A 23470-nucleotide genomic window follows, 5' to 3' on the forward strand; every position below is an offset into this window, starting at 1 on the left:
CTTCTCTCTTTCAATCCATCGATCTGTACTCTCCGTTTCTCAGGAGGTGGCGAACAGAGATAAACAATAGCCGAGTCATGTGACTCTCAGGGCGGGCAGACGCAGACCCTGGGCTTAGTCAGGTTTCTTGGCCTCAGGCCGAGAAGGGCATTAACAAACAATCAATTGGCATGCCTTTATATTGACAAGTTCGACAGTTGTACAGTATATATGGCATGGGGGATTGATAGATGTCAGATTGTGGGTCTTAAGCTAGCCGATTTAAACTACCAAGAAAGAGGCGCGTTGAGAGTATCTGTCTGCTTCACTACTCAACTGAGACACAACCCTCTTTCGAGAAAAACAACACGGTTCGGGAAACTCTCCAGGTCAAAGTGCATGTATTCTTTCTACGTGTCATACAGCAAGATAACTACATACGACATAACAACACAACTTCCGACATAACAACGCAACTTCCGTCAAGACCAACCAGATAGGTCCAAGCTCACACCAGCCCAATTTAGTCAATCTTCAGCGCATTGCTGTTTCGCAGATTGAGCACCACCTGAACATGCTGAAACTCCAACTCCTTCTCCTGAGACCAAGCCAGCAGACTGGCAGTCTTGAGAGTATTCTTAATTTGTCGCCCGTTCATCTGCGGCACGGCAAGCTGGTCCAGCTGCTCATCCGAGAAAGCAGCCACATTAGCAGAGCGGCCCAAGAATTGACTCCAAATGTGTCGCCGGGAGCTAGTTAGCGTCAAGTTCCTTGTAAGTCAGCGACAGGTGGATCCGAATTCAAACGCCGGATCAATGTGCTCGGCACGGTTGGTTGTCAGGAATAGAATACCCTCGTAGTATTCCAGCACCCTGAGGAAAATCGACACCAGTTCGTTGCGCTCTAGGTCGGCCGAAGAAAGGGCTTCCATGAAGACGTCGGCCTCATCAAGGAGAACGGCGCCCCATTTGGGAACAATGCGAAGGATCTCTTGCAGCTTTTGCTCAACTACCTCGGCATGAGTGCCGAGGTCGCCTGCACTCATGGCGTACAATGGAACCTGCATCACTTCGGCCACGCTATCTGCTGTCAAGGTCTTGCCCACACCCGGGGGCCGCTGAGCTGTAGGATAATGCCACGACCCTTGCCACGAACAACATCGTCGAAGTTGTCCAGTTGCTTGGACTGGGCGTTGGCAACAGCCAGAAGCAGATCCTTCAGGCCTTCCTGCTCCTGGGGAAGGACAAGAGACTCAAAGGCGTGAGTGTTCCATTCGATCTCCGACACGCCACGAAGAGAGAATTCTAACCACTCCTTATCAATCAGGGAGTAGCCATAGACCGTGTCCGAAGTGATCATGCGCTGGTCATCGGTCAGCTCCTGGGGCATATCCGTATGCCCATACACGTGAACAGGCCCACGCGAACAGAAGATACCGAAGGCTTCGGCGTCGATGATAATACGACTCTTGACATGGTATTGTTTCTTGCGGCCTTCCTCTGAGGTTCCAGAGCTGTGCCTTCATATTGCCGATAATGGTACCCTTTGTGCTCCTCCCAGCGTTTTCCCTGGGCGATAAGGGTCTTCTGCAAATCGTCCTTCTCAGTATGATACTTCAAGGGGTAAACCGGCAGAGAAGTGATAGGCATGGTTCCAACGAAAGCATCCACAAAGAAATCTTGGTCCTTGTAGCCAAATCTCTTGCCATTAAAGTTAATGTGTTTGCAAGTGAGGACCCAATCGTTGCTCCGATTTCGAAGCTGAGCACTCGAGAAGAGGTATCCCCGTGGGGCGTTACTGCTGCTGATGACCATGTCACCGGGCTCAAAGAGGATCCAGACCAGTGGGTGTGTGATGACTCGATTGCGAATAAGGTCCTTCTTGTGCTCAAGTGTGTCCTTCAGTTCCTCTTCGAAAATCTTGTAAAAGAGGTCAGCGTGTTCTTTGGCTGTTGAATCCAGCTCTTCCTCTTCCCAAACCTTGACGAACTTCTCCCATCGATAGACAAGAGGCCTGAGCGGCCGTTTGAATTCCAGGCGCTTAAGTGGAGTGGTCACTCCAGCGTATCCATCGTAAGGAATTTCCCCAAGAAGTTCTTCAGAGGCTCGCTTTGGACCAGGACCGAGAAGATAGTCAGGCTCTTCCCGTCCATCGTAGCATTTGGTGTACCGTAGAATCAATGCGAATTGTGCAGATTCGTCCGTTTTCACGGACTCGATCATTTTCACTGGAAGCTTCGTGGTCCGTGATGTCTCCCCGTCTTCATCGGGCTCGGTTTGATAAAGGTTTCGAACGCCACAGGTGGATCCGCGAATGGCATACTCGATATCGATTTCCTCTGCGCTCTCTTTGATAAACGTCAGTCAAAGCGGCTACTGGTATCGAGATACGCGCATGATGATTCACTTACCTGATTCAGGTGTGGTGATATTGCAGATGGTTTCTTCCACCATGGTGGCGTTGGTGTTTCCCACCATGTTGAAGAAGCAAGCTAACTTGAACCTGGAATGAGAAGAGCGTCCAGTAGGATTTTGTGGGCGGAGGAACAAGAGAAGATGAAGTAAGTAGTCAAGGGCCTGGACAGAGATGATTTGTCAAAGTGGAAAAATAACCTTACAACAGAAGGTGCTCCTTCCCCAGGAAATCTCCAGTAGTATTACACAGGGAAGGAACGATGGAAAAGAAGAAAGAAGGCCAGAAGAATTCCAGCAACTTATCTACTTGCCAAAAATCAAATAGCGCATTTGGCTACTAGCATTCATGGGTGTCATAGCTACATCAACCATCTGTCCAAACAGCTGGCGATGCGATGTTATCGCCCCAAAATGTGTCCAGGTATATGCAGCTTCCCCGCCCTTTCAGCCTCAAGGCATTGCTGCCTGATGCATGACCCTGTTAGCTTGTTAGATCATATCAAAATAGAATGTGCTGTCTGCTTAGTCCAGCACTCGGTCGTAAGTTTGCTGGTGCTGAGTTCAGGGAGTTTATCCCATTGGTACTTGTTGGAGGGGGCTATTTCCGCCAGCGGGCCTAGATGCACTGATTCATCTTCAAGTTCCAAGATCTAGGTGGTTTTTCATCATCAGAAAGTTATTAGACTTGTGTTTCCACGTAGAAGATAGAAGCAAAGCATTACAAGCAGTGCCTGTCTCCTGTCTTTTCTCTTGGCGGGTCGGCTAAATTGGAAGAATTACAGTACATATCACATTGGCCTGTGGAGCATAATTAATATACGAAAAGAGCCTCCATACTCCACTTTATCACAAGCGATCCTAACTACTTTATGTGACAATGCATCATACCTGTAGCATAGGCTTGGGATCCAAACAAATAACCCGACCTTGGAACGGGGCTTAAAGAGTTCAGGTTGCACAATGCAGGAAGAGAGTGTTTCGATCAAGTCGACAAAGACTTATTGATCTGGTCATCATTCATCACCTTCAAACTCTCTACCCTCAAGAGAAAACATCTGTATACACCACTACACCCCGCTTTATGCTAGATACATGCGCCCCCTTCGACCCCAAAAGATCTTCAATCTGTTCAAATAGTATTTCCTCCAAAGGTCTAAGCTTCGGTCTTGAAGGCCACCAGACGAGCCTTAATAGCCTCATCGGAGTCGGTGGTATCCAACTCACGGAGAACGCCGGAGCCAACTTCATAGATCAGACCGTGTACTTGAAGACCACGCTCTTGGATGGCTTCCAGAACGACGCTCTTCTGAGTGACGACGTTCAGGCTCTCCCGGACGTTGAGCTCCACCAGCTTCTCGGCCGCCTCGTCAGGCGGCAGCTTCTGCAGAGTGGCGAGGTTGCGCTCGCGCACCTGGCGCAGGGGGAGCAACCAGGGGTCCAGGATGCCCAACTGCTTGCTGCCCATGGCCGCAGCGACACCACCGCAGGATGTGTGACCGCAGACCACGACGTGCTTGACACGCAGGTGCTTGACGGCGTATTCGATGACAGCGCCCGAGCTCAGATCACCGGGGTGCAGGATGTTGGCGATGTTGCGGTGGACGAAGACGTCGCCGGGCAGCAGGCCGAGCATCGAGGTCTCCGCACATCGTGAGTCAGAGCAGCCGAGCCACAGAATCTGGGGCTGCTGGCCGTTGGCGAGGGTAGGGAAGAGGTCGGGGTGCTCGCGCGCGGTCTGGGCGGCCCAGTCCTTGTTCTTGCGCAGACCAGCGACGTACTTGTCTGTAGGTTCCGAGTTGGTGGAATTAGTCTGTGTGGTCGTTGCGGAGGGTTTGTGGTTCGCGCAGTAGGAAGGGGCGGAGGTCGAGAAGGGAGAGACACGAGGGATAGCATTGATCAAAGGAGAGAAACAGAGAGTCACAGGCTGGCGACCCGCGATCTGCTTGGCGGCCTCGCTGGCGCGAGCAAAAAAACGAGATCGCATCGCCGGTCCTGCAGCGCTCATGACGAACGGTGGGGGGAAGGAACAGGTGTTCGGGGGTTAAGACCAATGAGAAGGAGAGAAATTGGAACACCGGACACCAGACAGAAGTACAGAGAAGAGATGGAAGGGAATCACAACCCCAGCCGCCAACTTGCCCTGGACTTGACTGAAGAGGGTGCGCCGCGAGTATCCGACGACCGCGGAGAGGATGAGATGTTGGGGAAAGAATTGGGGAAGAAGGAAAATCCCGCCAAGGATGAACAGAAACGTTGACCGGTCACGCACGTACCTTCAGACATAGTGAATCGTTTTGGATGTGAACTTGAGATGAGGAAATTGAAGGGGTGAGAAGAGCAGGTGACTTGGCTTTTATCAATAAAAAGGTGTCGTAGAGGAAGAAGAATAAAGAACAAGAAGGGGAAGCTGGGCGGGTTGGCGGTTTGGAGGGGCTGCGAGTCTTTCCGAGGAAATGTCGGGATGGCGGTATCGGCGGCTTGCGGTTTTGGTTGACCGGGACGATCTCTCGATCTATACAGGGAAACTGGGCAACATGACACACCACTGTGTTATGACTCTATACGAGGATGATGGCTGATGAGTTTGGAATTCATTCGCTCGCATATAAAATTGCTAGGACTTTTCTATACAGCCAAAATCACGCCACCACTGGCCAGCAGAGAAACAGGAATATATAGATCATATCACACCACTCCGTTTTAAGGGGCACCACCACGGCCACCCACGTTGAGAATCATCTTCTTCTGCTCCTCGGTGATGGGCACGGGCGGCAGAGGCCGGGCACCAGCGACAGTGGGCGCAGGCAGGAATCCAATCGCGACCAGGTATGAGGCATACAATCCGATCAACTCGACCGTAATACCGGCACCGGCAGAGGCGTCGACACCAGACCACGCCGCATCAGCCTTCAAGCCGGCAGAGGCGTAAGTGTTATCCAACTCTGGGGCCTTGCTGTTGGAAGGCAGGTCGGAAACAACGAAATGGTAGAGTGGCATCCTAAATAACCAGTTAGTAATTCGTTCGGAACAAAGGGCCCGGGAATCGAGAAGTTACTTACAGGGCATGCTGAGACTCCTTGTCGTTGTGCTGGCCATCATTGACATACTGCTCCAGAGAAGAGGCCCAGGGAATGTAATCGATCTGCTTAATGGGGTATCCATAGGTCTCCAGAGCTCCAAGGAACTCATTGAAGCGGAGACGCGGCTGTCCAGTAACGTGGACAACACCGGTGGAGTTGTTAGGAGGGTGGAAAGCAGCGGAAATGACAACCCGCACGACATAGTCTGACGGGCAGGCATTGACGGAGTTGCCGATGTTAGGGCGCGAACCCAATTGAACGCAACCCTTCCAGAAGCGAGTCAGGAAGTCATCGGTCACGCAAACACCAGAGGTGGAGTCACCCTATTTGAAACAATGAGTATCCTGATATTGACGGGTCAATCGGCATTCAAAAGCTTACCAAGATGTATCCAGATCGGATGATGCCAGCCTTCAGACCGCGGGCCCGTGCTGCGCGAACTAAATGCTCACCAGCCCACTTACTCTGGCCATAACCTGTACCAAGGCCAACAGCACTGCCTTCCATATCGTCGTCCTCGCTCACACCACTGCCACCAGCAGCCAAGCTACGCTCAGATTCTTGCACGTAGTGGTCGTTGTCCAAGGCACTAGTAGAGCTGACAAAGGCGAAATGCTTAGCCTTGCCGGTAGCGCACAGCTTTAAGGCATCGATAGTACCCAGGACGTTAGGTCCCCGCAGGGTAGAGTAAGGGTAGACCCAATGGACGAGAGCACCATTGTGGATAACCACATCGATACGGGTGGTAAGATCATCCCAGGTAGACTGAGACAGGCCAAATAGAGGCTTACCAAGGTCACCACAAGGGGTTTCCAGGCGGTTAACCCACTCCTCGTCCCAGAAGCCATAGGCGCGGCAGGTGGAGCGAAGACGCTCAAGAGCCTGTTCCTCGCTTTTGGCGCGGACAAGGGCGACAACCTTGGCAGAAGGAGACTTGCGAGTGAGAAGGTCACGAAGAATATGAGCACCCAAGAAGCCAGTAGCACCGGTAAGGAAGATAGTTGGCTGAGTAGCAAGCAGGTCTTCCGTTCTGGTGGGGAACTTCTCAGGAAGCTCATTGACCAGCTGTCGCGCATCCTTCGAGTAGCCATCGTCGGGCTCGTTGGTAACTTGGTCAGCCTTGTCGCTAGTCGCAAAGGCCTCCACGTCAAGAAGACGGTCAATCTCGCCTGCGAAACTCTTGAGAGTCGGGCTGCGGAAGATAGCACTCATGCTGATATCAACAGTACGCCACTTGCGGCGGAGCTCGAAGAACATTTGCTGGGCAAGAATACTGTGTCCACCAAGATCGAAGAAAGAATCATCGGGTCCGATCATACGGGCAGTCACGTTAGGAATCAGCTTAGCCCAAATCTGAGCAAGAGCTTGTTCAGTCTCAGACAACGCCTGAATCGCAGAGGAGCGACGACGAGGAGCAGCAGCGCTGAGTTCGGCGGTATCGGGGAAGGGCAGAGCAGGCTTGTCAATCTTTCCATTGGGGTTTAGAGGCATACGCTTTAGCGGGATGATCACTGTGGGCACCGCATAGGCAGGGAGCTTGCTGCGGAGGTGGTCACGGGCGTCGTTGCGCAGAGGAAGGAATCGACGCAGCATGCCGACCATTCCCTCACCCGAATCATCATCAGTGAGGCCCTTGGACTCGAGCCACTCGGACCATTTGCTCATATCAGGGACGAAATAGCTGACAAGGGTAGGCTCCTCGAACTTGTCACGACGCACAAGAGTCACGTTCTCGCGAACCAGAGGATGACGGGACAGGTGAGTGTCAATCTCACCCACTAGCAAACAGTCAGCTTAAACGTTCCTCGGCAGAATTCCACATCGTTCCAAAGGATTTCACATACGTTCAATGCGGAAGCCGCGGATCTTGACTTGAGAGTCAATTCGGCCAGAGACCTCAACATCTCCAGAAGGAGTGTAACGGCCAAGATCACCACTACGATACAGGCGATCTCTAGGTCCGACGTAGTACTCACGCCAAGGCTCATCGCCACCCTTATCCTTTGCAGTCCAAACCTCGGGCTTCACAAACCAATTGGTCAGGAACTTCTTGGCGTTCAAGTCGGGGGAGCCAAGATAGCCCTCAGCTAAACCAGCGGCGCGAACGTAGACCTCACCAACCTCGCCAATAGCACACATACGGGTAGGGTCGAACGGGTTCACAACCAGCATCTGGACGTCCAGCATACCACGACCAGCAGGAATGATATCCTTCATGGTGTCCAAGAAGCCTTCCTGGCTCGAGTAGCTTGGGATTTCATAGTAACTGACGGCACGTTGAGTCTATTCCTTATTAGCCTAGAAAAACATGACACAAGATACCATGTTGGTGTCCTTACCTCAGTTGTGCCGTACATGTTGACAATCGAGACGTTGGGGGCAAGGCCTTGAAGCGACCGGCAATCGCGCTTGATCAAAATATCTCCGACGAAGAAAGCGTGGTGCAGATCAGGGAATTGCGCCGAAGCACCACCCACAAGAATCTGACCCATGGCCGGAGTAAGATGGGTGACGGTAGCAGAGTAGTTTCGCATCCACTCAGCCAGCTTCTCATTTTGGATATCCTCCTTGGCTGGGACCAGCAGCTGAGCGCCCAAGAACAATGGGGTAAAAATATCACGCTGAATAGGATCGTGGGCGATTCCAGACAGCATAGCTTTGGAGAGAAAACACATTAGTGTTGGGTGCAAATTAAGATTGAGAACAACACTCACTGAACTTGTCATTCTCGGACAGCTTGAAGGTCTCGGACATCCATGGGAAGTAATATGCCAGGCTGAAGTGACGACCGCGGACGCCCTTGGGTCGGCCTTCTGAACCAGAGGTGAAGGACAGGGTAGGGATTGAGTCAGGACCCACGACGACACCAACAGACTGAGACTGCAGGTTGACCTGCTTGGTGAACACATCCTGGCCATCAATAGAACCACCGGTCAGACTGCCATCATCATGAAGGGCGAGAGCAGGAATCTCAGTGCGAAGCTCCAAGTTCTCATTGATAAACGAACGGACGATGTCCGAGAGTTCACCAGCATCTGTAGTAGCCTTGGCAATGTTGATCAAAGCACGAGGGCGGGCAACATCGAGATAAATGTTCTGGCGCTCGGGTGGGTAGGCGGGATCAATAACGGAGAATGTAGCACCGGCCTTCAGAATGCCCATGACTGCCACCACCAGATCCACACCACGGTAGGCATAGACCATAACAACCTCTCCCCTTTGAATGCCGGACTGAACCAAATGGTGTCCGAGGATGTTTGATGCCTCGTTAATCTGCTTATATGTGAACTCTCGGTGGGCGGAGCTGCTCGACTTGGTCTCCACGACGCAAAGCTTCTCGGGGTGCTTCTGCGCATTCGCGGCGAAAATATCGTGGATAGCACCACGGAACTTGGACCAGTTAAGGTCAGCAGTGGGATCGGGCAGAAGCGCGAGTTGGTCCTCGGTAGTCATATCAATTCGGCCCACGGCCTCCTCTGGATTCGCAGCAGCATTGGTAGCAATGCGAACCAACTGCTTCAGAATGGTCGCAATTCGTGCACTGGAGAAAAGACGCTGGTTATAGTAGGCACCAAGCTCGGATGAAACATTGATAACTAGATCAGTGCTATCGAAAGTGTTTGCGGGGTATTCTTGCGAGGCGGCAGGGGCATCGTAGGCAGCGAATCGGAAAAGGATGGGAGTACGTTCAGACTTGGACTTGTCTTGAATGTACGAGCGGAGGCTACCCAAAGGCACGATGTCGGAGGCACACTCATTGAAGGTCTATAATGTCAAGAAAGTCGGTCAGAACCGAGTTGCCGGGACGAGAGCTATGAGGCGAGTACTCATATGTAGAATTGGAGGTATATAGATAGCGCACCTTGTCAACCTTGGCATAGAGCTGGGTGAAGGTTTCGGAAGGATCATAGAACACGCGGAGCACAAATGGGCGGGAATCTTCGGCCAAGTTGGTGGCAATTGCAATACTGTAGTCATTATCAGCCGTTAGTTCCCACAAAAAGCTATCAGGAAGTAATGACGCACTCCTCGTCTCCGGTCAGACGAGCAACTAGAAGCACAAAAGCTGTCAAGAAAACAGTGAACTCCGAAGATGAAGATCCAGAGAGCTTCTTCAGGGTCAATTGGGTCTCCTGAGGGAGCTCGAGGGTCTCAAAGGCCTCAATGGCCCGCTTGTTATCGGCTTGGGTATCATAGTCTCTTGCAAGAGGAGAGACAGTGAGGTTATTCAGGCGTTGTGCCCACCTCTCAAGGCGGTCCTGTAGCGAAGCGGATCCCACAGCCATGGTTGCTGTGCAATTGCTTCGCGATATAATTTGGAGAAGGATGGAGAAGGCGAGATGAGTCAAGGCCGCTCTTCTGCGGAGGGGCACAAAAAAAAGCTCCGATTTCGCCATGGGCGGCCCCGCGGTCATTGGCCCCGAGTCGCCCCCCACACATCATGAGAGGCTTCACCGCCTTCGGTTGATGCTATCTACGGTAGTTTGAGATACTAGTACATAGTTTAAACTCTTGGAGCTTTAAATTTCCGAGTTGATATATCGATACTAACAGAACCTGGCAGCATGAGTTATAAATACGTAGATTATGATTCGGTTGTTTTGAACTAGATCCAGCAAGAGAAGTCTACCAAGCTGTATACTTGGTGGTCGTGTGGGCCAGCAACGCTCGGGCCAGCTCCAGACGGTGATGTAATAGCTGAGTCAGCTCGTGTTTTTGATGCCCCAGGCACTCGAGTAAGCTCCTGGGAGAGTCTTGGCTCATTCAGGAGAAGTGCAATTGTACTACTTATTGTCTGTTGTCTATCTGACATCATTGGAGGCAAGGGTGAGCTAGCATTGCCATCGCATATTGGCTTCATCCGATGGAATAATTTCTTGATTCTTCGAGATCCCGCGTACCTCCCGCCAAGACTGGACCTGGCCCTCCCTGCCGAATCCGGTGTGTTCGAGGTCAGATCTCCAGGAGAAGAACAGCATCGCGACCGCGGTTGCATCGTCTCTGTCCTGTGTTCACATCTCAATCGGCTCCCACTCTCTGAGCAGAGATCGTTAAAGATGATCCCTCATAGGAGCACGGGGCTGTTGGCTATCATTGTCTTTGTCGCGCTTCTTCTTTTCATCTTCTCATCCTCTCCTATCCCTGAGCCGACAGTTGAAGGCGAGGAAGGCGAGCAGCCTTCAAAGTATCATGTCCCGCTACCAAAACTCCCGTCGCTGAGCAATTTCCACCTGCCATCGTTCCGTCCTCCATCGCACGAAGCCCCCGCGGAACAAACAAATAGTACGAGTGGCGAGTCGAAATGGTTCAGCACATGGGAATGGAAGAACCCCTTCTCGTCAGCCATTACCCTGGATGAGAACCGCTCCGTCCTTCCTCCGCTGCAGGAACGCCGTCGAATCTACACCTATTACAACCCTAAATATAATCCGAAGAAGCACAGTGGCAAGGACTTGAAGGACGACCACGATGCGGATGATCAACTTTTACTCGCCTGGCGACGAGCCTGGTTTGCGAAGGGATTCCGGCCCGTGATCCTCACCCCGGGCGACGCGATGAAGAACCCATACTATGAGGTGGTGCAGAAATTGAAACTCAACGAGGATTTGGAGAACGAGGTCTTCCGTTGGTTGGCTTGGGGCCACATGGGAGCTGGAATACTCGCCGATTTCGAATGCTTCCCTATGGCACGATATGACGACAATCTCCTGACAGCTTTGCGACGCGGAATGACGCCCGAGTTCATCACTCGTTTTGATAACTTCCAAGGTGGGCTCTATTCCGCAGAGAAGCAGCGCATCAATCAGGCCATTGAAGGCGCGGTCAAGAAGCTGGACGACAAGTCCACCTCATTCTCGGACCTGATCGATCCTGCGTTGTTCAAGGTGGAGCAGCCAACTGCTCTTGCATACTACAGATCTTCTAGTATCACCTCGCACTATCCAACTGTCCATGAAAAGATCAGCCAAAGCCCGGCAGCTGGCCGACTACAGCTAGTGGAACTTATCAATGCGCACCTCCATAACACTTTCCAGAACGCGTTCCCAGCCGGCTTGGCCGTGCTGAAGCCCTTTCCTCAGCATACTACGGCCCTGGTGGAGCCTGCACTACGTTTGGCCAAGACTCTGATCCAATGCCCGGAGTCCCCAATGCCAAACTCTTGCCCTCCCAACATTCCTGAATGCCGTCCCTGCGGCTCCGCCAAGGGGGCCATGCGGATCAGTCAGCCAGCAAGCTTCAAGAACACCTCCTTCCTATTCACAATCGGTACTCTGCCCCACCCGTACACCCTCGTCAGTCTGCAGAAGAGCTCCGACGAGGTGACTACGCGTCAGATCCGTCGTGAGACTGAGCGAGACCCGTGGTTGGCCGACGTCACCAAGGAGCACCTCGGAGGGGAACTGGGCGGCTCGTCCCGGGGAGCTGTATTCAAACAGGTTGTCGCTGGTGAGCAAGCTGTTGCTAACTCTCTATGGATGACCGTCGAGTCCCTCCCTGCGGCGGCTGGACAGAGTCTTCCAGCCGAGCTTCTGGATGAGTTCGAGTGGCAATTTGGATTCAAGATTCCCCGCAGTGGCGCTATCGACCCGAATACGGCAGGTGACAAGGAGAGCATACAGAACAAGAATCCTAGCCAGCAGGGCGTAGGCAAAGAGTATGAGTTGATCAGGAAGGCCCGCGAGGTGATCAAAAGCGTGGATACCAACCGGATCAACATCAAGAACGTCGCCGAAGCCTGGAACCTGGCGGACACCGAAGTGTGGCGATTCGTGAAAGCTTATCGGTGAGTGTCGACTGAGTCATTTCTGTGCTTCGCAGGAGGCAAGTCGGTGGGAATCGAACGTATTGCTAACCATGTGTATTACTATAGGGCCCGAAGTGTCGTTGAGCGCCAGCAGTGGGAAGAAGAGGAGAAAGCCTTTTCTGGCCCCTCGCCCTAGGCGCGACAACTGATTTTTTGATCATTTACATGTTTTATCTTCTTCTGGTATATGTCTTCTTGTACTCCAGCATTTTCGGCGCATTGTGGGATTTGGATAGAATTTACCGGTCAATGAGTGTATAACTACTCCACATACTACCGTATATTTCGTATGCAGTGTAGTGTAATCATGGCTATGCTGTTTGTCCACCCCCTGATACCGCCGTTAGTAATGAAGCGGACTCTGATAGGCGTCCGACCGCCTCGGCGTGTGGCGATCCCCGCAAGAAGCACTGGTGCGGTTCCACGGTGGAGCACAGGTGGGGTGCGGGCGAGTTGCTCTATCTCGTCCCTGATCGCTTGCCATCTGATCTCGTCTCTGCTGGACTTCCCCTCTTAACCTTCGGCCTGAATCGCTCTCTGGTCGCCTCCGTGAGAGTGTACATCTCGTGACAGCTTTAGGAAGGTCTTTGCGATCTCCCCGACATATACTAAAGAGCCCCCTGTCCAGCATGAACATTGAAGGTCGCTCGTGAACGCCGTCCATACCTATCGCGTCTTGCCACTGCTCCCCCTCTACCCTTATCACAATGGCGCCCGCAAGCAGTACGGACTCAGACTCGGTTGGTGAAGTTGAGCAGGAGATGGCGAAGGTGACTTCGCTGGCTCAACTCACGGAGAAGTGGGACGATACTATTCGGTTCTATCTTAATGGCACGAAAGTTGCCGTCGACACGGTCAACCCGGAACTGACCCTGTTGGAATACTTGAGAGGCGTTGGTTTAACGGGAACCAAGCTTGGATGTGCTGAAGGAGGTTGCGGTGCTTGTACAGTGGTAGGTGCTCTCGTTGAATGGGCGTGGCTAGGACATTCTGCTAACGTGCGGGGAAATATATAGGTCGTTTCGCACCTCAACCAAACAACGAAGAAAATATACCATGCCTCTGTCAACGCTTGCATTGCCCCCCTCGTCTCTGTCGACGGCAAACATGTTATCACAGTCGAAGGACTGGGCGATGTGAAGAAGCCCCACGCGGTCCAGCAACGGATTGCGGTCGGGAACGGCAGTCAATGTGGCTTCTGTACGCCTGGAATTGTTATGGTACGTCCCCGGAGCATTCCTGATAGCAGGGAGTCTGAATGAATGAGGTCACTAATTGTATTCCAGAGTCTATATGCATTGCTACGAAATGACCCAACTCCCTCGGAACACGCAGTCGAGGAGGCGTTTGATGGTAACTTGTGTCGTTGCACCGGATACCGTCCTATTCTGGATGCCGCCCAAAGCTTCAACTCCCGCAACAACTGCGGCATGTCCAAAGCTAACGGAGGATCTGGCTGCTGCATGGAGAAGAAGGACGGTGGTTGCTGCAAGGGTTCTTCACCAGCCACCGAGGAGACCGAGGTGGTGGAGCCCATCTTCCCGGCGCCCGAGTTCAAGAAGTACAGCCCTGATACAGAACTGATCTTCCCCGCCGCGCTACGAAAGCATGTATTCCAGCCAATGGTATTTGGCAACAAGAGGAAGAAGTGGTATCGCCCTGTGACCGTGGAACAATTGCTGCAAATCAAGAATATCCACCCCGAGGCGAAATTGATCGGCGGAAGCACGGAGACTCAGATTGAGATCAAGTTCAAGGCTATGCGCTATGCCGCCTCAGTCTACGTGGGTGACATTCCAGAGCTGCGACAATTCACCTTCCACGACGACTGCCTGGAAATCGGTGCCAACGTATCCTTGACCGATTTGGAGCACATCTGTGAGCAGGCCGTGGAACGCTACGGACAGAATCGAAGCCAGCCATTCAAGGCGATCAAGAAACAACTTCAGTACTTTGCTGGACGTCAAATCCGAAATGTCGCGTCGCCAGCCGGTAACTTGGCTACTGCCTCTCCCATCTCCGATTTGAACCCTGTGTTCGTGGCGACCAACACCACCCTGATTGCCAAGTCGCTTGAAGGAGATAAGGAAATTCCCATGACCGAGTTCTTCCAAGGCTACCGTAAGACTGCTTTGGCCCCAGATGCTATCATCGCCAGCCTGCGAATCCCAGTTGCCCAGGAGACTGGAGAACACATTCGCGCCTATAAGCAGGCTAAGCGAAAGGACGATGATATTGCCATCGTCAACTCCGCGCTCCGCGTATCGCTGTCCGATACTAATGAGGTTACAAGCTGTAATCTCGTCTTCGGTGGCATGGCTGCCATGACAGTCTCGGCGAAGAACGCTGAGGATGCCTTGATCGGCAAGAAGTTCACCAACCCCGAAACGTTAGAGGGCGTTATGTCTGCTTTGGAGAAGGACTTCAGCCTGCCGTACGGCGTTCCCGGTGGCATGGCCACCTATCGGAAGTCATTGGCAATGGGCTTTTTCTACCGATTCTATCACGATGTTCTCATGGGACTCGAGGTCAAGGCAACCGACCTAGATCCCGACGTTGTCGCTGAGATTGAAAGAGCTATTTCCACTGGTGCAAAGGACCACGAAGCTTCCGCTGCTTATCAGCAGAAGATTCTGGGCAAGGCTACCCCTCACGTTGCTGCGCTCAAGCAATCCACCGGTCAAGCTCAGTATACCGACGATATCCCCGTTCAACAGAATGAGCTGTTTGCCTGCATGGTCCTTTCAACCAAGGCACATGCAAAGATTCTAAGTGTCGACCCCTCGGCAGCCCTAGAAATTCCTGGTGTTGTTGATTATGTTGACCACACGGATCTACCAAACCCACAGGCTAACTGGTGGGGAGCACCCGTCTCCGATGAGCTTTTCTTTGCCGTGGACGAGGTCACCACTGCTGGTCAGCCCATTGGTGTGATCGTGGCACAAACCGCCAAGATTGCAGAGGAAGGTATGCGAGCTGTCAAGGTTGAATACGAGGATCTCCCGGTCATCCTGAGCATGGAAGAGGCCATTGAGGCGGAATCCTTCTTCGGTCACTATCGCTTCATCAAGAATGGTGACACAGAGGAGGGCTTCAAGCAGGCCGACCACATTTTTGAGGGTGTCTCTCGCATGGGCGGTCAAGAACATTTCTACTTGGAGACCCAAGCCTGTGTTGCCATTCCCAAGCCTGAAGATGGGGAGATCGAGGTTTGGAGTGGAACACAGAATCCCACTGAGACGTTAGTTGCAGCACATCCTATCTGAGCCGCCCAGTTCATGCTAACGTATCATTTAGCCAAGCATACATCGCTCAGGTTTGCGGAGTCGCCGCGAACAAGGTTGTCTCTCGAGTCAAGCGACTCGGAGGTGGATTTGGTGGCAAGGAAACGCGCTCTATCCAGCTGGCTGGGATCTGTGCCACTGCCGCGAAGAAGCTCAACCGACCCGTTCGATGCATGCTGAACCGTGACGAGGATATCTTGACTTCCGGTCAACGCCACCCGTTCCTCTGCAAGTGGAAGGTTGGTGTCACCAAGGAGGGAAAGATCCTTGCTCTCGACGCCGACGTGTTCGCCAACGGTGGCCATACCCAAGATTTGTCGGGTGCGGTCGTTGAGCGAAGCTTATCTCACATCGACGGTGTCTATAAGATCCCTAACATCTATGTGCGTGGCCGAATTTGCAAGACCAACACCGTGTCCAACACGGCCTTCCGTGGCTTCGGCGGACCACAGGGTCTGTTCTTCGCTGAATGCTACATCTCCGAGATTGCCGATCATCTCAACATTTCACCGGAGCATATGCGTGCCATTAACATGTACAAGCCTGGTGAGACCACACACTTTAATCAGGAGCTGAAGGATTGGTATGTGCCCCTGATGTACAACCAAGTCTTGGAGGAGAGCAACTACATGGAGCGCCGCAAGGCTGTTGAGGAGTACAACAAGGAACACAAGTGGTCCAAACGTGGTATGGCTATTGTCCCGACCAAGTTTGGTATTTCCTTCACAGCCCTCTTCCTGAACCAGGCCGGTGCTTTGGTCCACATCTATCATGACGGTAGTGTTCTCGTGGCCCACGGAGGTGTCGAGATGGGTCAAGGTCTTCACACCAAGATGGTCATGATCGCCGCCGAGGCTCTGGGCGTGCCACAAGATAACGTCTTCATTGCTGAGACGGCGACCAACACCGTCGCCAACACTTCTTCGACAGCAGCATCCGCCAGTTCCGATCTGAATGGTTACGCCATTTTCAATGCCTGCGAGCAGCTGAATGAGCGACTCCGCCCATTCCGCGAGAAGATGCCCGACGCGACCATGAAAGAGCTCGCGCACGCAGCATACTTCTCCCGTGTCAACCTCTCCGCACAGGGTTACTACCGTACACCAGATATCGGTTACGTATGGGGCGAGAACTCTGGCCAGATGTTCTTCTATTTCACGCAGGGTATCACCGCAGCTGAAGTACAGATCGACACTTTGACTGGAGACTGGACCCCTCTGCGCGCAGATATCAAGATGGACGTTGGCCGTACCATCAACCCGTCCATCGACTACGGCCAAATCGAAGGTGCTTACGTCCAAGGACAGGGCCTCTTCACCACCGAAGAGAGTCTTTGGCACCGCGCCTCAGGCCAAATCTTCACCCGCGGTCCCGGTAACTACAAGATCCCCGGCTTCCGCGACATTCCTCAGGTCTTCAACGTGAGTCTGCTCAAGGATGTCGAGTGGGAGAATCTGCGCACCATCCAGCGTTCCCGCGGTGTTGGTGAGCCGCCTCTTTTCATGGGCAGCGCTGTGTTCTTCGCTATTCGTGATGCGCTGAAGGCTGCCCGGAAGCAGTGGGGTGTTGAGGAGGTGCTGAGCTTGATTAGCCCGGCTACGCCGGAGCGTATCCGTATCAGTTGTGCGGACCCGATTGTTGAAAGGGCAAGGGTGACTCCGAAGGAAGGCGAGAAGAGTTTCTTTGTCGCTATTTAGTTATCTGCATTTGCATTATATACGAGTTACGGCATGTACGACAGCAATGTCATTTGGAATTTTACTATCAATAGATTGTTGAAGAATTACTCTAAAAAGGCCTTTCTACAATTTAAGAAAAAAAAATTAATAGCTCATTTATTAGTTATAAGAGTCATTTTAGGCTGAGGCTACTGGTGCGACAGACGATTCTCTTTTCGGATATGGTAGATGGTAGGTACATTTAGTACCTAGATGTCCTTGGCCTACCTGCTAAGCCTTTTACTCTAGCTGTTAAAAAAGGCGGTTCACAAGACGGTTCACAAGATAGGGCAAAAGACATTCAGAGAAAACACACAATCTGACTCGAATGAGCGACAAAAAAAGAGATAACAGAGCATAAAAGGAAACTCGAGGAAACACCAAGAAAACAGTAGGTCGCGAGGCATGGGCGATAAGGTCTCAACAGTTGAGCAAAAAGTAAGCATTGTTGCAGTTCGCCCGCCTGCAACAGGATTTTTCGCCCAAAAGACAGCATTCAATGCCAGATCGCGTAACAATTGTTCTGATTCTCGGAGAATGGAAGGCTTCATGCAGCTAGCGCTCCAATGCCGCGGAATAACTGTCCGCCAAGATCGAGGTACCCGAATATACCGCCTGGTATGTAAAGTATGATCGTAGCCAGGGAATTGTAAGGCCTTAGTGAAGTAGATAAAGATCATAAGAAAGGGGTAATGCTGCTGCCACCCCCTAGGTCCGAATAGCATTATCACGTGGACAGTGTGGTGGGCCAGGAAGAAAGTAATAAAGAGGGCTGATACAGTGAGGTTTCAAAAGTTTGAAGCTATGACCAATGTTCAGAATTATCTTATCAGTCACAAGGTGAATGGTAGACTAAAAAATGATACCTAAGCTATCGCGAAAGACGATTGAAAAGACCTTTAGAAAGACCTCTCAAAAACCAAGAAGTAGAAGCATATCTATCAGATTCAGGTGGTCTCTCTGGCCTCTAGATTCAGACTTTTGAACTACCACTGTAGATAAAATTCAGGATAGTAATAGGCTTGATCGGAATTGTGCGTATGTCTATGTACTCCATGTACCGAGATGAAAGCCCCATCCGAAATGGGTATAGTTTGGCGTGCGAGTAGCCTCAGCCTATCTCTATTCAAGACTGTCGCTGTAGTTTGTCTCTACGAGGAGTACTGGATTTTAGATCAAGTGATGTAAGAATTTCAATTCAAAGATGCAAATGGTTTATTAAATCACTGAAAACTCCAAGGCAGTAAAAGCCTGTCCACCAGCACCTTTACATGCAAAGATGATACAAAAAAAAAGATCTAACGCTCAAATATTCCAAAAAATGAATGGATCAACCCCTTTTCCCATCATATTCCACATAATTGCTTTTCCGCGACGCCGGTTCAGCATCAACCTTGAGCGCAGAATCATAATTCCGCTGTCCCGCGAAGCCAACCTTCTCATCGTTGAACGACGGCTCAGCCCTATCCTGCGAAGTGCCCGCAGCGGGTGTCTCATACCGAGGCACGGCCTGAATAAAACCAAGCTCATTCCTCGGGATAGCTGTCAAAGGAATATCCGTAAAGTCTCTCGAGTCTGGTGCGGGTCCCGGGTTTCTAGGCCCCGAGTTATCACGCACAGGGTCCATGGCATGGCCACCTCCATCGCCGCGATTCCGGTCCCGGCCCCAGAAGAGAGTCATTGCGCGGAGGATACCGATCAAGGCGATGACAACCCATAGGAGAAGGATGGCCGTGGCGATGAGGGTTTCCGTGCGGAGACCGTCTTTGAGTTTGTCGATGACATTTTGTACTACCTCCGTAATTTTGTTGGATGTGGTATCCCCCGCGTCGGCGAGGAAGCTAGCGGAGGGGTTCGTGTCGTTGGAGATACTATCTTTCGCGCCACGAGAGAATGTGTCGTTTGGAAGATTGGGGAAGTCGATATGGGCGTGGTCGTGGACCCATGTGAGACCCTTCTGGACGCTTTCGATCTTGAGACCGAGGAGACACTCGAAGAGTTCTTGAACGGGTTCTTCGAGGAGGGTGCCGCCGAAGGTGTCATTCAGGACGTTCTGAGTCTTTACCACGAAGGTTTCAAGTGTGTCGTTGACAGCCGTTGTACTGGTGTTCACCCAGCCGAAGATCTTCTTGTTCAGATCGGCGTCCATAGAGTCGATCGCCTTGTTTGCATCGGTGGCCCATGCTACTGAGGCATTCGAGAGCGCACCAACGACTTTGTCAGCGTAAGCGCCTACTTCGTTGCTTAGTCCTGGAACGGCTTTTTCAACACTCCTGAGGAGGATGTATTGGCAGAGGCAGGAGAGTAGTGCTGCGATGGCGAGGGCGAGAACGAACAGTGCCGGCATGGAGGTGGCGTACGCAATGGCCCAGCGCACGAGGATCTGTCGACGACTGTTGCTGAAGTGGCTTGCAGCCTGGATTCCTGCGGCAGCTGTGTAAGGGCGAGAGACGATATAGACGACGTCCATTGGGTCGTGAGCTTCTTTGCGGACCAACTGAGCGCGCTCCTTCATCTGACGCCATCGGCGGATTTCCTGCCAAGCGACGGGGATGCAGGCAAGAACAGCTGCGAGGAGGATGACGACGATGAAGATTGTTCGTGCGGTGACAGCAATGTCGGTAACGCCTTTGAAGAAGCTGTTGATGCCGTCGTTGTCGTTGCAGAATGCCAGTTGCTGCTTTGCCGGGGTGGGTAGCGCGTTGCGATCAAAAGTGTACGTCCCCAGCGAGGCGTTCACGAGTTTCTTGACCTCTTCAAAGGGAAGTCGGATAATGCTCTCAGTAAAGTTCTGTACCTCGTCGAATGAAGGGATGTCGTTGTTCAGTTTATCGAGAGTGGTGTTAATCGAGGACGGGAGGGAGATATCGTCCAACACGCTAAGGGAACTATTCAGATTGAGCGATGGCAGAGAAGCACCCAAGGCGCTTGCCGCAGTGTTGACTAGACCGGCGAATTCATCGAGCGCGTGTTCGAACGTGGTCACCGTCTTTTGAATATCCTTTGCAGCCGCTTTGATGGTGGTATTTAAGAAGCCCGCCACGTCCTCAATCAGCGCGGTAGCAACGTGAACGCTACTTCGTACCGCCATCGTGGCGAGACAGAGATAGGTCTGGTACATGATCTTGATAATGAACAGGATGATCTCCTCCACGCCCGTGATTGTAAGCAGAAGCATGGAGTTCAGGCCATTCACGGCATGTTCGACTCCCGAAGCAGTGAGCTCGTTGACCCCGGAAGCCAGATAATGTGGCATGGAGGCCATCACACTGCCCATGGACTCCACGGAGGTACATGCAGACAGTGCCTCACGCTTAGCTGAGGCCATGTCACTGCGAACATCTCCAATGGCGATTAGAACTCGAACCAGCACCAGGATCAACAATATCGTCCAGCGATTGATCCATACTTGTGATAGTCGGGCGCGCAGGCCAAGGTATGGCGTGAGGCCATCTGGGTGCAAAGGAATGATTCGCCCGTTAGAAGGATCGTGTGCTCCGTATGGAGGAAGTAAAGGAAAGACTGATCGCCCGGATCGTGAGAATATCATGGTGTCTTTGTGGATGAGAGTGTGTTTCGACGTCCAGCGGGAAACAAGAATGGGGTATTAAGTCGTCGCAATCGGAGCTGTACAGGAGGAGGAAAGTAGGATATCGCAACAGAGAAAGTATAATCAAAAGTTGAGAGCGGAAGGCTCTAAGGGAACATAGTGTATAGAGAGGGTGGTAGGCAGTGAAGAAGGCAGATGTCAATCGGGTGAGGATGCAGCCTAAAAAGAGACGAACAATCAAAACAATAAGTGACAAGGCAGCCGTCACGGAAAATGAAGGAAATGGGGACCAAAATAGAAGGCGATCAACGAGAGATCAAATAGAGTCCCAGGCTAGTGGCCAAACATTATTTCTGGTAGCCAGCGCCAATCTATGACATCTACCAGAAGGCTGATTGTTTATAAAAAGACTCCATCTGAAGCAGTTAGCGACCCCACGACGTTGAAAGGACCAGTCAGAGGGTGTCATGCCTCAGTCGAAACAAAGGGAAGCATAAAAATAAAGCCCGTTGACAGGCGATCGGAGCTAGGATCTGTTTCATCCTGCATCAAAGCGCGTATACGGCTCGCTTGGTCCTGAAGAGTCCCAGGGCCAGTCAAATATAGACCCTGTGAGCCCCTAGAGTCCCGTGAGCGCTTAGCGCCCGCTCACTAGGAGCCAATTGTCTGTCAATAACGTTGTGCGACTCGAACGCGACGGTCTTTCATGGCCCACTCCGGTGTTTCTGGTGTCATGGGTCGATGACAAAGAGGCTTTGTTTGGATGTCGCTGGCTGGTGACCTTCTTTGTTGCTGGGGAATAGGGTGTATCGAATAGCCCGAGAGCCCAAAGAAGAACGACAGGATCCACAGGATTCTGGGCTAAATCGGCAGCTGGTTGGATGATCGTGCCACCAGATCGGGCCCACCTCTCTCGTGACTAAACCCCTTCAGGGCAATAACATTGTCAGCACTCAGCACTCCACACTTTAGCAACGGAGAATTCAACCACCCTCGCTCGAATAAAATCCGGTTGAGGGTGATTCCGGAGCTGAGCCAGGGCCGAGAAGCAGACAGGGGAAGCTCCCACAGCCTGCAGTTTGTAACCTGCAACCCACCTGCATAAGGCCACAGCACCGAGTTGGTTTCAAGGGCGCTGGCTGGCACCGTTAAGCGCCCGGCAGAAACTTGGCACATCGCCAGTCCCAAAATGGTAGGCGGTGTAATCCACCTTGTATATGTCACGTGTGACTCTGTACCCTAGTCGTGACGACCTCCGAACACTGTAGAAGTAGACAAGTTTACAGTAGTCGTTCATTTAAGCTTAAATTTGTACACAAAATATAGTTCTGGCTGTTGGAGGTTTACACACCATCCTTAATATAGAAAAATTCCAGACCTGGCGTTTAAACATTAGATATATATTTTCTCCGGTCCACGAATACGATACTGTCAAATTGTATGCCCTTGTGCTGTTTCCACTGTCATGTTGATCGTGCTTCCAGTAACAGATATGTAGTAGCATATTCCACACTCCCATATTAGGCAATCCAAGGCAAACGAGGTGTTTCCGGTCTCCAGTGGTCCCGAAGGGCTTGGATGAAATTGGCAGCCCCGGGCATCGAAATGGTGGTCTCAATTCTCGCAGCAATGGGGGAAGGAAGCTTCCAGTAGGCCAATGAACCATGCTTAGTCGTCGGTGATTAGTCGTCGTGGGATGCTGCGTTTGTATCCCAGAGCATCAAGGCAGCGCCCAGTGATGACCCGCTGAGTCGTCGATTACCCATGGCGGTCGATGAGTCGGCAAGTTGGGACGATGCGATTGCCTGTTCGCCCCGGCCACGCCATAAATTACTTCTTCCCTTCCTCTCCATCCTCTCTCTCTCTTCCTCTCTTCCTCTCTCCACGTCTCCAGCGCAATTTTTCTCTTCCTCATACATTTGTGAAGACGAGATCCCCGGCCCTGGAAGTAAAGCTTGCCTCCACGAGGCCACAGACAGTGAGTACCCCTTCTCGTCGCCCTGTTGCAGCATCGGAGAGTTGAGATTTGGTGTCTTGGTGTCGAAGGCACCAGCTCGAATCTTGATGAGCTTCGACCTCGACTGCGGGGTACTGCTCCTTCGTTCCCTTCATCTCCCTTCCCGTCCTGCACCATCTCCCATCCCAACATCTCTGCCTGTCGTCGTCTCGTCGATATTATCGGCAAGCATCATCGACCCTTGAAGGCACCCTCCCGTCACTTCACGTCACTTCACACCACCCTTTGACTTCAGAACGTGCTCGCGTTCTGTCATCAACATCCTCTCTGAAGCCTCACACCTCATCATCCATCTGACCACATCCCTGAGAGAAATCACAGTGAGACAGATGTCCTATCAGAACCTGATAGTCGAGGCTAACAGAGCGCCTTTGTAGATTCCAACAGCAGTCTGTGTGTCGGTTCCTCACCACCGACACCCATCTCTCACTTAAGTTGTCGAGTGCGTGACGCGTCTGAAATGTCGGGAATCATGCTGACATGTCTTCATCATAGCCTATCTTCGGACCTTTCGACCTCGACCCCGTGTCCAGATCTCCTCCCATCTTCTTGTCGCGCGGAAACTTCTTTGTTCTCGTAGGTGTTGTAGCTCACTGAACACATCTTCTGTTGCTGACCAGTAT

The 23470-nt window shown here is 52.0% G+C and overlaps 7 protein-coding genes across 7 annotated transcripts; 2 read left to right on the forward strand and 5 right to left on the reverse strand.

Moving 5' to 3' along the window:
• Window positions 1-502: 502 nt before the first annotated feature.
• On the reverse strand, window positions 503-2456 carry N7473_002517 (AAA family ATPase; the record flags this gene model as incomplete). The annotated part of the gene is made up of 5 exons (XM_057148457.1): window positions 503-731; window positions 786-1096; window positions 1135-1359; window positions 1416-2326; window positions 2390-2456. 5 exons carry the CDS (start codon window positions 2454-2456, stop codon window positions 503-505), a joined length of 1743 nt encoding a protein of 580 aa, XP_057012111.1.
• A 1090-nt stretch (window positions 2457-3546) lies between these two features.
• Window positions 3547-4398, reverse strand: N7473_002518 (carbonic anhydrase; the record flags this gene model as incomplete). The annotated part of the gene is made up of 1 exon (XM_057148458.1): window positions 3547-4398. One exon carries the CDS (start codon window positions 4396-4398, stop codon window positions 3547-3549), a length of 852 nt encoding a protein of 283 aa, XP_057012112.1.
• Window positions 4399-4965: 567 nt separating this feature from the next.
• Window positions 4966-9888, reverse strand: aarA (L-aminoadipate-semialdehyde dehydrogenase; the record flags this gene model as incomplete). Its single annotated transcript, XM_057148459.1, has 8 exons — window positions 4966-5391; window positions 5453-5796; window positions 5855-7251; window positions 7318-7756; window positions 7813-8129; window positions 8188-9238; window positions 9336-9441; window positions 9500-9888. The coding sequence occupies 8 exons, from the start codon at window positions 9886-9888 to the stop codon at window positions 5094-5096; spliced, it is 4341 nt and encodes a 1446-aa protein (XP_057012113.1). The 3' UTR covers window positions 4966-5093.
• Window positions 9889-10254: 366 nt separating this feature from the next.
• N7473_002520 (uncharacterized protein) lies at window positions 10255-12534 on the forward strand (the record flags this gene model as incomplete). The annotated part of the gene is made up of 2 exons (XM_057148460.1): window positions 10255-12257; window positions 12345-12534. Coding segments are annotated over 2 exons (2073 nt in total), but the record flags the coding sequence as incomplete, so codon positions are not given.
• A 451-nt stretch (window positions 12535-12985) lies between these two features.
• N7473_002521 (putative xanthine dehydrogenase HxA) lies at window positions 12986-17259 on the forward strand (the record flags this gene model as incomplete). The annotated part of the gene is made up of 4 exons (XM_057148461.1): window positions 12986-13231; window positions 13295-13498; window positions 13565-15519; window positions 15576-17259. 4 exons carry the CDS (start codon window positions 12986-12988, stop codon window positions 17257-17259), a joined length of 4089 nt encoding a protein of 1362 aa, XP_057012115.1.
• Window positions 17260-18610: 1351 nt separating this feature from the next.
• Window positions 18611-20830, reverse strand: prm1 (pheromone-regulated protein PRM1; the record flags this gene model as incomplete). The annotated part of the gene is made up of 1 exon (XM_057148462.1): window positions 18611-20830. One exon carries the CDS (start codon window positions 20828-20830, stop codon window positions 18611-18613), a length of 2220 nt encoding a protein of 739 aa, XP_057012116.1.
• A 1682-nt stretch (window positions 20831-22512) lies between these two features.
• On the reverse strand, window positions 22513-22749 carry N7473_002523 (uncharacterized protein; the record flags this gene model as incomplete). Its single annotated transcript, XM_057148463.1, has 1 exon — window positions 22513-22749. The coding sequence occupies one exon, from the start codon at window positions 22747-22749 to the stop codon at window positions 22513-22515; it is 237 nt and encodes a 78-aa protein (XP_057012117.1).
• Between the last annotated feature and the right edge of the window lie 721 nt (window positions 22750-23470).

Source organism: Penicillium subrubescens (genome assembly GCF_028828155.1).
Source record: "Penicillium subrubescens strain IBT 31985 chromosome Unknown utg000002l_segment0_segment0, whole genome shotgun sequence".
Classification (NCBI taxonomy): domain Eukaryota; kingdom Fungi; phylum Ascomycota; class Eurotiomycetes; order Eurotiales; family Aspergillaceae; genus Penicillium; species Penicillium subrubescens.